At 41.0% G+C, this 18,933-nt stretch overlaps 1 protein-coding gene across 1 annotated transcript; it reads right to left on the reverse strand.

Annotated features, from left to right (window-relative positions):
* Positions 1 to 1,313: 1,313 nt before the first annotated feature.
* Positions 1,314 to 18,417, reverse strand: gtpbp8 (GTP binding protein 8). Its single transcript, XM_085764546.1, has 8 exons — positions 18,286 to 18,417; positions 16,945 to 17,148; positions 16,686 to 16,839; positions 8,935 to 9,033; positions 7,695 to 7,825; positions 6,809 to 6,908; positions 2,545 to 2,663; positions 1,314 to 1,529 (listed from the first exon to the last, which is right to left on the reverse strand). Exons 2-8 carry the CDS (start codon positions 17,115 to 17,117, stop codon positions 1,439 to 1,441), a joined length of 867 nt encoding a protein of 288 aa, XP_085620672.1. The 5' UTR covers positions 17,118 to 17,148; positions 18,286 to 18,417; the 3' UTR covers positions 1,314 to 1,438.
* Positions 18,418 to 18,933: the final 516 nt, after the last annotated feature.

Below are 18,933 nucleotides of genomic sequence, written 5' to 3' on the forward strand. Positions count from 1 at the left end.
GACTCTAGACTGGATTTTAACGTTTCTCTCAAGTTCTCAATTTTATTCTTTATAATTCTCCTCTTCTCATGTACATCTAAACGCAACAAACCTGAACCCAAAGCCTCAGACTTTGGGTTCTTTGTGCGAGTCATCACATCATACAGTTGTTTAGTTCAAGTTCAAGACACTTTATTTGTCCCCAGGGAGCAATTTAAAAGAACATAGCTTAAAAAACAGACAAACAAAACAGCCACTGAAACTCAGAAAATAAAATGTGAGTGGGGTCTTTCAAAACCCTGTGAGCTGATTTCAACGTCAGTCGATCACATACGGTGGTGAGACTTAGAATAGGCTGCTCAATGAGCAAACTTTGACTGCATGTGTTTAACAGGCGGTTTCTGTTTTGCAGAGTAATGGGATGAAACCAGCAACTGAAGGAAAAGGTTATGACATTTTCAATGAAGGCATACTAGAATGTGATGAAAATGTCTTTGTTGACCTCAAATGATTTAAGTTTCCTCAGAAGATACTGTCTTTGGTGGCATTTCCGGAGGATTTCGTCTGTGATAGAGGAAAATTTGAGCAGGTTGTCAAAAACTGTTGCCAGGTATACTTGTACTGAACAACTGACAACCTCCACTGGCTTCCCCTCTATGACTGCAGGCCTCTCAGTGTAAAGACCTTTGCCTTCAGACGTGGTTTGTTTGAAGCAGACTGACCACTTTGGTGTTGATTGTCTCCACAGACAAGTCACATGTCCAATGCTGTCTCCTGTCCCAATAAACTATACAACAGGAATATGTCACACCCAAGTTTTTGACAAACTTAATTATAACACAAAAATGTGCTTTGTTGTCCATTGTAAGGTGCATTTTATTATGAAAATGACATTAGATGGTGTAATGAAAGAGGGCAAGAAGAGATAAATGTGATAAAACCTGGATTCAAAGACTCTTCTCACTTCTCCCTCTGCAGATGCCAAAAGCCATAATCTTATGTAATATTTCAAAAAAGGTAAAAGGTCTGTATCGTATAACGGTAGATGCCCATGTGTGATTATGAAGCAGGTCTAGGTTTCTCTGAGTGTTTACTTGAAACCTGCACTTAGAAAACAGACACAGTTTATTAGCTGACTTGAGACATGCTGAGGCAAGTTTAAAAATCTTAGAGCAGAGGAATGAATGCCTGTGGGAGTGATATGTAGTGTTGTAATGTCCACAAGCCATCACCATATAGTGCACCTGAACATCTGTCTACACTTTGGAAGTAGCAATGTGATGTAGGCTATAACTGAGAAGTTAAAGGACAACCGCAGTCAGACAAGAGTGGCCTTTACATTTTATTCAAAAACAAATCTTCCAATAAATATCTACAGAAGCTTTTTATGGTCAATATCCCATTATCAGGCATAAAATATACATCTTGAATCATCCAGAGCTTGCTCGTTGGCCTCCCGTCATCTTTGCGAGGTGTCTGTCAACCTGATTCTGCCTGTGACGTGGGTGATGAAGCACCTCAGGAGGTAGACCCCCCAGAAGTGAAGGGAGCTGCCACACATACAAACAAAGACGATAAAGAAGGGGATTAGTCCATTTAGAATGCAAAGCTTGTAACACAGATGAGAAACAGTAATGTAGATCAGGCCTAGAGTTAACCAGTGAAGAAAAACATGTCTGTTAACTCTGAGTGGAAAAGAACAAATGTACTGTAAAATGAACATTTTAAATACATAAAATACAGGAAACTTAAAGGTATTTTAAAGATAATGCTGTTTTTATATTGTCTTTATTTCTGTCAACATCAACAAATCACCCCTGTGGATTTGTTGATTTTAAATGTAATAAAGCCAAAAATGTAATTCCATTTTTGAGCCATGCAAATAATGTTACTGTACTTTACTACTGAATTTTTGATGAGCATGCTGTACAAAAACTGCAAAAAAAACCTACTATTTCTTAGAAATGTAGACTCTTATCCATGTATTATTACATTATGGGTGCCGCCGGTAATTATTACGTTTCCAAAGTATTTTTTAATTCTAGGCCAGTAACATAATAACCAGCCAATAATGTAATAACTTTTTACATTGGCAAAACGTTATTGCGTCATTGGGTCAAACGTTTTATTACAATATTGGCAAGTTATTACATTATGGGCTTTATTACACTTAAGACGGACAGCCGGGGGCATTCGCATTGTGGACGGACAAAAGCGATTGATCGATTGGCTGCTGATGCTTATTTTTTTAATTTACTTATGCTTTATGTTTGTCACTTGTATTGCACAATAAAAAATAAAAAAAAACATTTGCCAAGAATGTTTTCATTAAAATGGCCAAAATCATTACGTTATTGGCAGTTATTACGTTTTGGGTTGCTACAGGTGCCTTATGGGTATTTCCAGTGGCAGGATGCTGTTTGTGGGACTGATCCCACACCACAGTGAGACAAAGCAGCACAGGAGAGGAGGAGATGAGTGTTTGGATACACACTGTGAGGTCAGTTGAGTGCTGGTCTGCTCCTGTCATGGAGGTGATGGATACTGAGAAAGAGAGAGTCTCACCTGACCAGGAAAGGCTGTGGGAAGCAGCTGGAGGTCTGGGTTTTAACCACGTCTTGGAGGTTCAACAGGTTTGTCAGGAGAGCTCCGTTACCGCATTTGTCGATCTTTGTCACCACAATCTGCGCGACACATTAACATTCTTAAAGGAGAGTCCTGATTTTTTTATTTTTTTATTACCACTTATAATATCATTGCCACAGATAATACAGTACAACCAGAGATAATCTATAACACATGTCATTCATACAATCCAAACATCCAGTTCATGAAACTGCAGAATGCATAGACATGTATAGAACTCCATCTGTGGAGCAGCTACCTTTGTCTCAAATCTTTGATAGAAAGACACTTTAAAATCTTTGAGACTGCACTTTAAGGTGAGATGTGACCCTAACCCCCTTTACATTTTGTGTTTGTATGTGTTTGTATATGTCATATGTATATGATTATATATTAGAGAGATAAAGATTAGTGATAACATGTTCAGCTAGATATACTCCAATTAAGTCATTGTATAGATTATAATGACAAGAAAGCTTGATAGCTAATTTATGAATAAGGGATGGGAGTAAATAAGTTTAACTTCTTCCCACTCCTTTTCGTGCTGTCTTTGCAAAGTATTTATTTGTTATGTCTGCCCATTACTGTATTATGTTTTATTTCTTTTAACATGTCCGAAATGAACTTAAAACTAAACTAAACTAAACCAAAGTGCACAAAGGTCTGAGTTTATTTAATCAATTATCATTCTTAAAGGAGAGTCCTGATTTTTTTTTTCTTTATTGCCACTTATAATATCATTGCCACAGATAATACAGTTTTTTTTTTCCAGCATTCACAGCTCACACTGCAGTGAGCAGAGTTGCTGTCAGTCAGAACACAGAGACTGTGATCCTCATGCTGCTCTCATGTATTCATCACTGCATTACCTCACTGAAGTTTGCAAACAAAAAGCACAACAGACTTATTGTGACACCTTCTGGCCACTTCACATCACTGCACTACACATCTGATATATGGACTATAAACTAAATGATGTTGGCTTTAAACTAGACTATATTTTCTATTACATTATCAATGAATTATGTTTTTAATATTTAAATTATATTACAGAAAGCTGAAAATGAACAGATTTTGCCTGAGTTTAAAACTCATCATCCACTCCACTCCTGCACTGATCTGCTGGTGCTGCATCACATCCAGCCTCAGCTCATGACTTCATGCCTCCTTCTTATTTCAGCAGTGGAAGTTAATCTTAATCTCTGTTAAAAGCTGCACTGTCACAGACTTAATAATGGTCCGAGTATTTAATAACGCGCAGGCATGAATAATTGAGGACGGAGAACGGAGAGAGAGAGGGGGTGCTTCATTATAATGCCACGGCGGGTGGCGTTTCAGAAGGGACAGCAGTTTTTAAATAGCTGAGTGGGAGCGTTCAGCATTAATTCAGTGTGGACATAATGTTGAGGACTCGGGGAAGAAGAATGAGGAGAAATGTAAAGAGGAGGGGTGAAGTCTGGATGCTCTGCCATATGGTGGAGGCTTTCATCTGTGTGTTTGTGCTGCAGATGTTGGACAGAGTGTTACAGGCAGGTGTGGACAGGTACTGTGTGCTGTCAGCCACACGTCACAACAACGTGACGGTGACGCACACACATAATTGCTATTTGGCAAGAGCTGGTAAAGAGCTGGCTCAGGTCTGAATCACACCCATTACATTGTGAGTAACTATTGATTTTACTCATAATCCATCCTCTGTTTTCTGTTTTTGTGAGAAAAAAACTTTCATCACAGGTTAGTATCAAAGTTTTAGGCCAAAGATATTTTTTGTCTAAAAACTGCACAAGACAAAGCAAAAGTCTAAGAAAGTAAAAATGTTTTCAGCTCCTACAGCTCACATTCACACATTGTTTGTTTTCACTCTGGTCCAAACGCTGCACCATTCAGTATCATGTTCAGTGGCCTAACTGTTAAGGGCAGCGATTAGAGAAAGCCTTCCTTAAATGCATTCAACAGCTTAAAGAATGGTTACTGTCTCACCAAATCTGCACCCATGAATGAAATATTGACTAGCACTTTAATACAGTACTACTGTAGCCCTTATTTCTTCCGTGTCTTATTCTGTATTGTAATTTTATTGTGAATCTGCTGCTAATATTCATTTTTTTCTTATATTCATGATGTTTTCTTATTTCTTATTTTTTACTGATATAAATGCTGCTATTACTCTATCCTCTCTTATATTTATGCAGGTTGCTATCTGTTTTCTTATTGTTGTAACTGCTGCTAATACTATGTTTTTTCATACTTACGCAGGTAGCTTCATATTGCTATCTTTTTGTATGGTATGTCCGTCCGTCTTTAAATGTGAGGACTATGGATGAAAATGAGCTTTGAGCTAAATCCGGCATATTTACATGACGTGATGTGCGCGTCACTAATTATTCATTAATGTGCACTGTCCTTGTCAAATAAACAATAAATGAAAATGAAATGAAATAATTAAAGTAATATGTAATTTGACATTTTTCACCATTTTATAAAAACACAATAGTTACTTTTCCTGGTGATTAGTTACTTTTATAATGTAGTAACTGAGTTACTATGTTACTTTTTTGAGGTAATGAGTAACTATCACTAATTACTTTTTAAAACTAACGTGCAAGAAAAGAGGCACTCTCTGCAAACAACAGATTTTGAGAATGAAGCGTGGTGGCAGGAGCAAACTACAGGAGCCTTTTTAGCCCAAACTTGTGGCGTACACCAGGAGGTTGGAACGGATCAAGGTAGGTGCACCCTTCTTGTTGCACGCCCGAGTGCGACTGTTGTGTTCACACTGACCCTAACGTACCGGGGGGGGGCGACCGCCATTCCGAAGGACCGCCATTCCGACGGTCTGCCAGTCCGAAAATTCCCGAAGGTCCGTCATTACGAACTTCCCGAGGGGCCGCCGTTCCGAATGTGTTTTATTTTGAAAATTGACCGGATTCTCTCGTGGTTTGACTTCCTGCCCGGCTTGACACAACGCGCCGCGGGGACAACGCCCCCCTGCCCCTCCCCCTCCCCCCCTCCAAAGTTTCACCCAGGTGCGAGTCTGATGCAACCGCGGTGCTCCTGCTGAAAATAAATGTCCTTGCTCTGTGTTTTGGTTAGGTTTAGGCAATGTAGAAAGGAGTTGGTTAAGTTTAGTAAAAAGATTATCTAGAGGCCAATAAAATCGCTATTAACATTATAATGTCATACATGTGTATACCTCGGGAGTCGAACCCTGATCCACCGCATCAAAAACGGATGCTTTGATCACTACGCTACCAACACATTCACTGAATCCCCATACCCTGTGCTTTACAGCATTCAACTTTTTTTCAGGTTCGGAATGGCACCCTTTTCCCATAAATAATTGAGGGTCGGCATTCCGACTAATTAAAGTAAACGTTCGGAGTGGCGGCCCTTCGGAATGGCACCCTGGAACCGCGCACCGGACTGGGGCCCAAGTTCAACTGGGTCGACCTAACGCTGCATGTGTGAAAGCACCGGATGATTAAATACTCAGGAAACCTTTTCAGTTGTTTGGAGTTAGCTGATTAGAGTGTGACACCATTAGGTTACAATAGTGAATGTTTCACTATATTCTCATGTTTTGATTTAGTGAATTTTGGGTTTATTAAATATATTCCCAGTTATTTAGATGTGTCTGTATCTTGTCTAAAAACTATACAAGACAAAAGAAGAGTACATGGCCTAATCTGATAGCCTGACTTACGCTTCTTCATCAAGTCGACGGCGGGCCTCCGTGGAACCCTCTGCGGCATGGAGAACCCCTGCGCCGTAGCCTGACAAGCACCTCCAAAAAATTGCTAACAACACGTTGAGGCGACACAGACCACGAGGGCTGTGATTGGTCCGCTACACCTACTGTGAATTGCGCAGCTACATGTTACATCAACGCAGAACTTCAAAAAAGTTACAGTGTGGAGTTGACGCAGAGGCATTAGGGCCTGTGTCCACCAAACGGGCGCTCTCAACCGTACTCTCTCTGGTCACAATGCCACTGTTGCTAGGTTACAAAACGAGTCCTCTGACACTTCCGTGTTTCTGCCTGGTTTAGCTGCTGTAAACACGACAATGAGCGTGTGGTGATATGATGAGTACCGTTTCACTTCCTGTTTCTTGCCTCAGTTTTATGCTGTCAGTCTTTTCCAGTAAACAGGTTGGATGTAGCAACTTGTGAATAAAGCGTGTGTGTGTGTGTGTGTGATCCTACCACATATGGACGTCTGAACTCCTCACACATCTCCAGGGCGATGAGGTCGGCCTTCTGAAGACCAACGCTGCCATCCACCAGCAGGAACGTCCTCATGAGACTGAAAGACAACAGAGATGCATCAGCCCACTGATGAGTCTGGTGTTGTACATCTGTACACTTTATAACATCAGTCTCTGTGTATTATTATTATTGTTTCAAAAGCAATAGTTAGACAATACAAACACGTTTCATCAAAGTGGCAGCAGATTGATGTTAGGTATAAAACAGACATGGTTCTGTATGGTGGCCTGTAAGGACATAACTAGGGCTGCACAGTACAACACTAAATCATATCACAGTCACTGACTCATTGTGATTTCAGTTGACAATGAGCTTTTTGCATTCCACTTTCACAAACAAAATTAAGTAACAACATTTTTGTTCTGTATCAAATAAACTTAATCTATGATGTGTAGATGCTAGGTGTTTATGTAGTGACACATTTTTCAGCTCCTGTGATTTGGACATAGCACTTGGCCATGTTGAGATTTCAATTATATGTCAATCAAATATGCAGCTCTACACACGATTCATAAAAGAGTGACAACACAAACAAAACAAAACAAACAGTTCTGGATAGCGCAGTGAGGATGATGTGATAACCAGCAACAACACACTAACTTTAATTCTACTGCTAACCTGACTTAACCTTTAATAATTTGGAACTTGTGTCTCCCCCCGCTGGTAGTGAAAGAAATTACACAAACAGAGACAATGACATAAGATAACAACCCATATTTCACCCTAGATTCTTTGGTTGTTGGTTTGCAAGGTGATTAAGAAATGAAGAGAGGTTGTAGGTATTGTGTATATACGCTCTCTCATTCAGCAGTGAAGAGCTCACTTTTTCCTTTCATTAAGATACGGCTCCACCATGTCCACAAAGTCTTTGGGTGCTCTGTGCCCATAGCCTGGCATGTCCACGATGGTGAAGGCTTTACCCACTCTGAAGAAGTTCATCTTCTTTGTATGACCCTGAGAGAGACACAAAGAGACAGAGATTAGTTTAGTTTATTTATTTGTTTCATTCACTGAAAAAAGAAAAGAAAAGAAAAAAAAACAATGCAACTCCTGAATGAAAGGGGGCAGAAAGAAGCAAAGTGTTGTCTACCCAAGAATCCTTTCACAAATTAGATAATATAGTATCAATGGAGATACATGTGTGTCTTTATTATTCAATCCAAAAAAAAGTTGATTCAAACAAAAAATATATTTTCAATCAAAACAAACTTCACTTCAATCAAAAAAAAACCTTTTCAAAGAAAAAAGGGTTCAAACACAATTTTTTGGGTCTCAAATATTTTATTCAAACACTTTTTTTTGATTGAAAATGTTTTTGTTTTGATTGAACATATCTTTTTTGTTTAAATCAAGTTTTTTTGATTGAATAATAAAGACACAAATGTACCTTCATAAGTATGTATCCAAGCAAAGAAGAAAAGGAAGAAGAACAACAACAACTACACCAAAAGTAGCATAAAATAAGTTTAAGTAATGGCTGCATCTACTCGTCATCCTAGTAAATTCCTAGATCTGAAACAAGTCGCCACGCAACATTTTTTTTTAAATATCATCTGTGAACTTTTCTTTTTACAACTACATACATACTTAACCACTTTGATATAATGTAGTCATACATTACCCATAAATATATATATATACATACATATACCCATGCACCCAAAAATGATCAGCTTCACTCAGATGTCATGTTCACATCAGCGTTGATTGGTAACTACACGACGGTGCTGCTTTTATACAGACAGCTGGCACTGTTTTAGTTTTAATTCTAATTTACTTTTGGATATACTGTATTTCCTTACTGTGCTTTTCATTTAGCTTTTTGTTCTATTCATTCTGGTCTATCCATTACCTTGAGGGGAAGCCACAATTTTTGATGTACAGTGTGTATAATGACAATAAAGTTCATTCATTCCCTTCATAAAAGCCAATAAACTGCATCGAATGTGTGCAGATAAAAGCCAGATGTTCGCACGTCTTAGCAGATGTTAACTCATGTAAAAGAAAATGTCTCATAAACAGCAGACAGTAACGTCCTCACGTTGGATCAGAGATGGACTCACTGGAGTTTTGGAGACTCTGACCTCCACCTCAGGAGTCAGGGAGAACAGAGCTCTGATCAGAGACGACTTCCCCACGTTGCTTCTGCCGATGAAACACACCTGGGAACACACACACACAATAACATTCGCTGTGTTACTACGGTAACGATCGAGCCTCGTGATCCTAATTCAGTGATCTGTTCTGGCAGATATACTGTATAGATATATTTTTTTTCTCTCAGCTGCATCGACAGTTCTGCTCTGCTGCGACCGGCTGCTGCAGTATCACGGGCGTAGAGTTCCCACACACACACACAGACACACACATACACGCACGCCGTGGTTGGGGCTCATCCATCTCTCTGACAATAGACAGATGGATGGAGGTTGGTGCTGCCGGCGAGCCGCAGATGCATCATCCTCTTGACAGGGCACGGGAGCAGAATGGTAACCGACTCGGCGCGCCAAAGAGAGCCTGTTGTCCCGTCGCCACGGCGCTCGGCGATGATGATGCCACCGGTGAGCGCCGCTGACTGTAAGGTTAGAAACCTGCTCGTTTATTATCCAGCGTCAGCTCCTGCTTAATTATGGATTTGGCTCCAGGAAAAGGGTGAAGACGCATTACACTGTCTACATTTTTCGGGACGAAGAAGGGCGACGTGAACAACCTCTGTGTGTTCGACGCAACGCCGCCGCTGCTTTTTCTCTCTGCTTGAGGTCACGCTGGTCAATAAAAACAACCAGGTTTTAATTCCCATGAGGCCGTCTGGGTGTCAGCAGGATGACAGTGAACAAAAAGAGAACAGGAAAGTCATTACAAAAACAAGAGACTCCACTCATACATTTTAAATCAACAGAAACCTGCAGGGCCGCTCTCTCTATGAAGTTTATACACAATTTGATTTGCAGGGATGAATGCAGGGAAGGGTTAGCAATAAAAGAAATGTCACTAATGAAAGGCTGGGGTCTTCAGATCCACATCTGGAATAATGGGACAGATGTGTTGGTACCACTTGGAGGCCTGAGGTGATAGGATTTGGGTTATTCATGGATGTAATTGTATTGTTTAGATGATGTGTTGCTAACCCTCCTCTCAGCCATGTGCATTTGTTTATGACGAAGCCGGCAAAAAATCAATACATGGAGTGGTGGATTACGTTATATAACATATACGATGCTACAACGTGTATATTTGTGTAGTCTTAACAAAAGATTGTGCGTTTGTGTCGCGGTGCTGCAGAGACGAGAGCTTGGACACCAGGGCGGCAGCCAGGTACTACACTGATGTTGGAGGTTGGTTTTCAGCCATGATTCCCACTCCTAACCAGTCATGTAGTTAAAGTCCCCCTAAACCAAAAATTGACTTTTTGAAACTATTAACATGTCAGTGTAGTGGTTGGGTTCTGCTACAAGACATTTCAGCAGCAAAGTGGCTAATGCAGCCACAACTGAGCATTTTAGATTTGAAAATGCAGTTTCAAAGCCAGAGTCTGAAAAAGTTGGATTCAGTTTTTCAGCAAACAATCGGGGTTAATACATCACAATCCCTAGCAACCAATCCCGTTGAATTTGTTTTGCATCTCATTTGTTGTTCACTGAGATGTGATCTACTTACACAGCCTGTCACCAGTCACCACCTTTAATACGGGAGACCAGGGTACGAACCTCAGTGCAAACCTTGTGTTTTGACTTCGCTCCTCCGTTTCCCCTGCCCTATTACCGCGCACCGCCGTTACTTAGCGACACGGTGTCAGTGGGCGGACGCAAGTCAAGGCGCATTTGCATACTCATGAATATTCATAGAATCTGGATTTTTCAATGAGGGAGAAATAGTAGACCTGTTTTTTAGCCTATTTAGTTGGGTCATTTACAGAAGTTCCGTGACCGTGGAGAGCGAAGGTTCGTTTCTCACTGGATTTGTTATCTATGAAGGTCAAATAGAAGATTGAGCCAGGGTGCCCCGCCCAAAAATGTGGGGAAATTTTTTGAGAGCCCTAAATCCAAAATGGCTATCGTCAGCCAAGCTGGAAATGATCTTTTCAATGGTTTGGCCCACAGTGCTGCATAATACATGGTTTCTGTGACTATTTGGGTCAAGAAATTCATAAATGATGTAGATTTATTGATTTGACCTATTTCTGACCTTCCAATTCAAGATGGCCGCCAATTTTTGGCCCTTTAAATGGCAATTTTTCAAAATCGTCATAGAGCCTCAATATTAGGCTCAAATGAAAGCTCTGCTGAGTTCAGTTAAGGACAGTACAATTACAAGTAGGCCACACAGAAGTCATCTCAAAGGTAAAAAAGATCGTATGGTTACATTGTAACCTTGGTTCTCTGAGTGAAGAGACTATCTCTCCAGTCCTTAGGCCGCTCGGAGACACGTTTCGATCAAACTATCAGTGATTACACGCCAGCGCAGGCGCTTTATAGCTACGCAATAGGGCGTGGCCGGGCAAGCCGGTGTGTCTTAAAGAAATATCCACGTGCCCCGACAAGCAGCGGGGGTCATATCCCGTACATATGGAATATGTAACTGAGTGGAGAGATAGTCTCAAGACGATAGAGAACAAGGTTTGTGGTGAGAAACAAACCTTGCTGATGTTCTTTTCCGTTAGTTACCTGAACTGTGTTGGTCAGTGGTCCCATCAATTCATTATGAACCAGGAAATCATTTTGTACTTCTCAATAGCATAAAATATCTCTAAAGTTGTCTTCTGCAGTGATTCCCAAATCAGTCAGCCCCAATTCCTCAAAGTGTCTCAATGCAGCTAGGAATTTTCCAATGACATTAGCGTGTGAAAACTTATAGAGTGGGTGAACATGTAAAAAGCCTTTTTGCCATTCATAATGTCATTGTGGAGCTAGGCCTCAGAGGCTGTTTCAACATCTCTGTGTTCAGGATTTAATTAGTGGGTCTGTAATTAGGGCCACATTATGTGACGAGAGTGCAAGTGTATGCTCATGTCATATATTGAGATTAAATTACTTTAGTTAGCTTGTGTAACATTACCGCTAGCTAATTGCTTTGCATGCAATCATGACATATTGGCGTCATTCACTGAGCAGAGTCAGCTCAATGATAATCCACAACCAGGTAATATTCTATGTGCACCAATGGCAGGTGTGAAGTCACATGATTCCGATGACGCGTGAAGTTCAGATAGGGGGCAGTAAGTGGGGAACAGTGATTGGAAATGAGTACTCAAAAGTGTTGGGTAAGCCTGCAAGTAGCAGGTATTGTCTAAAAATAGAAAAAGATATCGGATGTGATCCATACACACTGAGGAAAAGTGAAAAAAAGGCAGCAGAGTGGAGAGACTGGACTGGAGCAAAAACCAACCGCCCCGCTTTCATCTGTGGGGTGTTTGCAGCTCGGAGCCGATCAGGAAGGGCGGAGGATCGGGCGGAGGATCGGGCGGAGGATCGGACGGACGGTGGGTCAGTAAGATGGCCGAGGCAGACAGGGCGTCTCAGACTTGTGGCGCATCATTGAAAAGTTGCATCTGCCTCGGTCGTCTTATAACACCTCTTCCTCCCCCGTCAGGCGGTGAACGGCCCCGAGCTGTGAACACCACGCGGCTGGTGGGAATTACACATAATGGAGATAAAACTTCTTTCTTCCTCAATGTTGTTACTTTGTTTTTCCCGGTTTGACTGGTTTGTACAGCCGTAGCAGCGCAAAACTTGGGCATTTTCCAACCGTTATCCTGTCGGCAAATCACTTCCTGTCCTCCCATCTGCAGTTGTGACGTTCCACGTGACGTCACCTGCAAACCACCTGTAGCTATGGCAAGGAGTTATAGACTGGGGTTTTATGTTTGTTTGGAATGTAAAACATGGTCACATTTTTTCACAACTAAAGCTAATCCATAGATGGTATTATCCCTCACAACAGATAATACTGTAAATGGGTGGGAGTGACTGAGTGAGGAGGAGGAGGATTTCTTTTATTGCGGTGATATTGGTGATATTGATCAGGTCCGTGGGGCCCCTCTGTGTGGAGCATGTTCCCCCTGTGCATGTGGGTTCTCTCTGGGTACTCTGGCTTCCTCCCACAGACCAAAGACATGCAGGTGAGGTTAAGTGGTGACTCTAACTCTGATAGGTGCGAGTGTGAACGGTTGTCTGTCTGTATGTTAACCCTGCGATAGACTGGCGACCTGTCCAGGGTGTACACCGCCTGAAGGCTCCAGCTCACCCACGACCTTAGTGCAGGATAAGCAGTATAGAAAATGAATGAATATTGGTCGGGGCAGGGGCAGACAGGCCATATGTGTATTCTGGAGAATCACAGAACTGCCGGTAGTCCAGGACAGCCAGCGGCTGCCACACAGTCACTGTTTTTTTTCTTTTCTTTTTTTTCTGTGATCTACCTGTTGACCCTTAAGCCATATGTGATTGTTTATTTATGCTTGCACACAGAGCCAGCCCAAAGCATAAGCAAACTTAACACCTGACCTGCTTAGGGCCCCATGCCCACTGGGACCCCAACAAACAATTCACTTTTTTAAATCTGTAGTGCGTAACTTCTGTCGATCCCTACAGAAATCCTGCATAATTACATACCCTTAGTTGTTGTTGTTGCACTTCAAGTTATTGTTGCACATTTGTGCACTTGTGCAGTTGATTTAAAACCAAAGACTAAAAAGCAGATGACGTGTTTACAGCAAATGCATTGTTTATTGGTTTATTTTGTTACTTTTTGTAGGCCTTGTTCACAGTATCACACTTGAGTACTATATCATTTGAATGTTAAGTGTAAAACAACCCCAGGCCGCACGTTCGGCTGAATTTGGTAACATTTCTGATTTTTAAAAAAAACATAGACGTGTAAAAAGAAGGCAGGCTAGGATGATGCTTCGTAATTACTGATTAGAAAAATTAAATAAGTTTGTAGTAGGTGTGTAAATAATCAATAATCAGTATTATTGGCAGTAATAGAGGGCCCCATAATAAAATTTTGTTTGGAGGGCTTGTGTGCAAAGTTTATCCCCATATTGATTGAAACCCGATGTGGCCCGACACATGGGTGCTGAAGCCTGGACCCGACAAGCCGCACAACTCACTAGTATTGGTTGAGTGAGGTATTATTAAAGAGTAAGGTAACCTTTGTTGAATCACTGCAGAAGACAACTTTAGAGATATTTTATGCTATTGAGAAGTGTAAAATGATTTCCTGGTTCATAATGAATTGATGGGACCACTGACCAACACAGTTCAGGTAACTAACGGAAAAGAACATCAGCAAAGTTTGTTTCTCACCACAAACCTTGATCTTTTTGACCTTTGAGATGACTTTTGTGTGGCCTACTTGTAATTTTACTGTCCTTAACTGAACTCAGCAGAGCTTTCATTTGAGCCTAATATTGAGGCTCTATGACGAAAATTGCCATTTAAAGGGCCAAAAATTGGCGGCCATCTTGATTTGGAAGGTCAAAAATAGGTCAAATCAATAAATCTACATCATTTATGAACTTCTTGACCCAAATAGTCACAGAAACCATGTATTATGCAGCACTGTGGGCCAAACCATTGAAAAGATAATTTCCAGCTTGGCTGACGATAGCCATTTTGGATTTAGGGCTCTCAAAAAATTTCCCCACATTTTTGGGCGGGGCACCTTGGCTCAATCTTCTATTTGACCTTCATAGATAACAAATCCAGTGAGAAACGAACCTTCGCTCTCCACGGTCACGGAACTTCTGTAAATGACCAAACTAATTTGGGAGCTTTTTAAACAACTTTTTTGTGGGAAAGGAATTTTAATAAAAAAATAGTCATAGCAGAGCATTTTTACAAATTTTAAAATGCCTTTTTAGGGGGAGTTTAACAATTACTCCGGAGCTGTTTAATTAAGGTAAAAATGTAGCATATCCACAGGGAAAATCCTGCTTAGTTCCTCTTTAAAGCCTACTGAAAGCAGAAGTAAGCGGAATATTTGTGTTAATATAAGCCTTAAATAGTTCTATCTTCCGACAGCAATCACTTACATAGAGTGTTTGGTCTGAAACACGGGTCTGTTCTTGTATACTTCCTTGTATCCTATGTTATGAATGAGACACACAGTGCACACACGCCCACATCACACCCACTCAGGCAGGTCATTCATTGGCTTGACCGGAAGAGGCGGGGTTGGGTACCTGAGGGCGTACGTATGCATTAAGCGACGGACGGTGCACCTGTGGAGAGACAGACGAAGAAACGAGAGAAGAGAAGAAGTGGCGTCTCGTCCCCCTCCCCTCGGGGTTTTTGTTTTCGTGTTAACTATTGTTTAGAGACTCCCCTACGCTCGACGAAAGAGACTTTTAATAAAACCTGAACGCTGAGCCACAGAGGCGACGCAGCCCTCACGCTTGGGCTCGCCGTGAACGCCGTCGGGGAGAAGCAGGTGAAGGCCTGGCGTCCGGTCCCGTCCCAGCCAGCCACCGTGAGTAACCTACCCTTGCTCCTCGATACAGGTCCAGCCATCCATCTCATCACACACTACACCACAACAGCACACAGGTAGTGCAGTCGTAACACCTACAACCTTTATCCAATGAGGAGAGGTGAACAGAAAGATGTTTGGTGGTATTTTCCTCATTGTCTTTAACACTGTGCAACAGGATAGAAACTTCTACTGCTGGGCCTTCAACAACAAGACAATGCAAAAAAATGAATACATGTTACTGGCTGACACGGCACCTCACCAGACTGTGGTAAAAGTTGAGCCTGATTCAATTCGGTCAGTCACCACACACACATTTATGAGTGCAGTGTTCCTTGTTAACGGCTCCAGCGGTTTGTGATGGTGTCTCGTTAAGAATAAAAATAAATGTGGTCACATTCCTCAGTCTACACGTCAAATCAGTGAACGGACCAGTGTGCACAGCTCAGAACTGAGGATCACATTATGACAGGTGTAAAGGTACTGTGTTCATCGGGTAATACAAAAAAAACCTTTATGATTAAAATGTGTTAATATTCAGAGATCTGCAAGTGTCTGTTGGACCTTTCAATAGTGAATCAACAATAAGATATTACAGGAGGGAAACGAACAGGTAAAATGTTAGTATCAGTCCAATATTTATTCCTCTTTTGTATTAAATCTTTTTTTCTCTAGTTCTCTTCTAGTAACTTTCCCGTTTAAAAAGCCTATCCCTGATGTCCCAGAATGTCCTTTTTTTTTTTAAACTTAACTTTATTTTTATTCTATTTTTATTTGCTATTTTATTTCTATTTTTTATTGTAAGCGCTTTGAGACTTCAGGTGAAAAGCGCTCTATAAATACAATTTATTTATGTTAATGAATGTAAAATATCATATTATGGAAATGAGCAACAATGGAATAATAAAATGAAGGAAAAGAAAATCACAATTTACTTCCACATATAAAGATATGTGTTATATTCTAGTCAATTATTAATATATGGGTATTATTATATTATAAAAACTCTGAGCTGTCTTGTCTAGTTCATTTTAATTGTAGTTATCGTTTTGTCAGTCATGGTATTGTTTAAAATGTATGTAATGTAATTATTTCATGTCTATGTCTATATTTTCCAGTGTGAATGTGTACTCTTTTATTGTCTCCATGTATGTTTTTGACCCCAGGAAGAATAGTGGATGCTAAGCAGATGCTAATGGAGATCTTAATGAACATAAACATAAACACCTCAGGGAAACAAAACCAGGGGCTGACTAGAGGTGTGTGATAGAAGAAACACATACATAGCTAAATGAATTAAGTGGTATAGGATCACCCTAAATGCAACAGGCCACCCACTCACCTCTGGTTGTGTGAGTGCAGGAGCATGCTCCATCCTCTCTGCAGAGGCGTAGTAGTCGATCTTATGAGAGTGTGAGGAGCAGAAGAGCTTCTCCGCCTTAACCATGTCCTCTACACTTGGGTGGAAGAGCTGGAACGGTGCCCTGTCCACAGACCTGAAAGTTGAACATTTTATTTTATGACTGTACACAAATCTCATGCCCTAAATGCACAAAGATCAAAGCAGCCTTTTATAACCCACTGACTGTCTGCAGTAGTACCTGTCCAGGTATCCTTTCAGCTCATTAAACGGGTACAGGAGACTCCGGTATTTCTTGGGAGGGAGCTTGGTGGCCTGCTGCAGGGAGGACAGCCTGTGGGCGCTCTGCCGTGAAACAACACAAACATGACTCCCAGGACGGAGCCACAGCTGTGGCAGCTGGAGACCAAACATCTTTGCCTGCAGGAGTCAGAGCGGCCTGCAGCTGGAACAGAAAAAACACAGTCTGTTAGAGTGGAAGTGGAGCAGCACCTATTTTATTTTATTTATTGGTTTATTTGGGTGGGACAATGCACATTAATGGACATATAAAAACATGTAAATGTGCCGGATTGTAGCAGCTAGTGCTAGTTTCCATCCGGAGTCCCAAAACATAAAAACAGTACAGTGTCAGAACAACAACAACAACAACATAGTATTATAAAAAATGTAATGCAGACAACAACACACAACTTTAACAAAATAAAACATTGACATTTTGACAACACTTCCATTGGTAGGGGGACCAAAAGAGTTTCTGAGAGATAAAGTGCAAAGGTGCCGGGCCAAAGTGACAAGTGCTAAAGTGCAGGAGTGCATGGGTACCAAGTTGTATTGCACGGTGCCCTAAAGTGCACATCAGTTAGAGTGCCAGATTGTATTGCACTATGCCCTTACACACAGTTGCACATGAGTGGAGGCTGCTCACATAACTGAATGTTATTATTGCATCCTTGATTTGTATTGTCAGAATGACTTTATTCTATTGTGAGAAGTTTGATTTGAATGATCTCTGTGTCATCTGATTAGGAACTATTTTCTGCTGTGTGGTTGGACTCGAGGGCGGAGTGATCAGGTTGGTCAGAGAGACAGTGACCGGTGGTGTCACGACTCACCACCGTGCCCTCGGTTTGTTTTGGTTTTTCCGTGGCTAATAACAATCCCGGAGAAGTGGTTTCCGTGTTTTTTCTAACCCAACGACCCTCGGTGACGCTCACACACTGTTACATGATCAAAAGTTGAGTCATAAAACGTTAACAGACGTTTAATTTCATGTCCACTCTCTGCCCCCTGACCTCTCTAATGGCTAACAGCACAGGGATAAGACGTATGTAAGATGTAAAAGGATATAAACACGACCTGAGGAGACAGTTCATGTAATTATCAATAACACAGCAGCTTCTAGTTGTTTCTCCCACAGCCCCACATGTCTAAACACAGCAACAGCAGCAGCAGCAGCAGCAGCAGTAAACAGACCAAGGACAGGTCGCTAACCAAGCTAATAAAAACATTAGCATGACGTGAACAGTACGCTGACGTTAACAGCGTATATTTAGTGACGCAGGTTATTTTCATGTTTTACCTGAACTCCGACATTTCCATCAGTCTGTCATAAACTGTTGAGCTTATTACAGTTACAACTGCACTCAGTGCTGTGAACTGTTTTCATCTTCCATGTTGAGTGCAGCGCTAAAATGAGTCCGGTGGAAAACACGTCATGCTGCTTTGATGGTTCCGCCTCAAAAGCGAACGCTCTGTTAACCAACCCAGGTGTTGACTGTGAGGATAAAAATACTGTTAGGCTACATTATGTTACGTGGTAGGGTAGCAATGTCTGATATGGAAATAATAAACATTAAAGTAATATTTAAACAAGCAGATAGCTACAACAACACCCTTCAAACCCTGGCATGTTCTTTAATTTTAACATGGTAAAATGCAAAGCTCAGTTTATGAACAAACCAAAAAGAATTGATAGCCTAATCGTTCAGTTCTTTTACGTTATGGTGCAGCCTTGAGATAGCTTTCCCCCTCACTAATCAAGATTCAATCATACCTAATAAGAAAGTGAAAACAGATTTTTTTTCTTCTTTTTTTTTGCCTGTGTGAAAATTATTTAAAAGAGGGGGGAATTACTTATTATAATAGTAGTAGGCTAGTAGTAGGCTATTCAGACAGTTGAAATTTAGCCCAGGTTTTTGGATTTATTTTGATAATCTCTGAGATGTTT

The sequence above is a fragment of the Trachurus japonicus genome, chromosome 21, assembly GCF_045865225.1.
Source record: "Trachurus japonicus isolate A0001 chromosome 21, Traja_1.0".
NCBI lineage: Eukaryota > Metazoa > Chordata > Actinopteri > Carangiformes > Carangidae > Trachurus > Trachurus japonicus.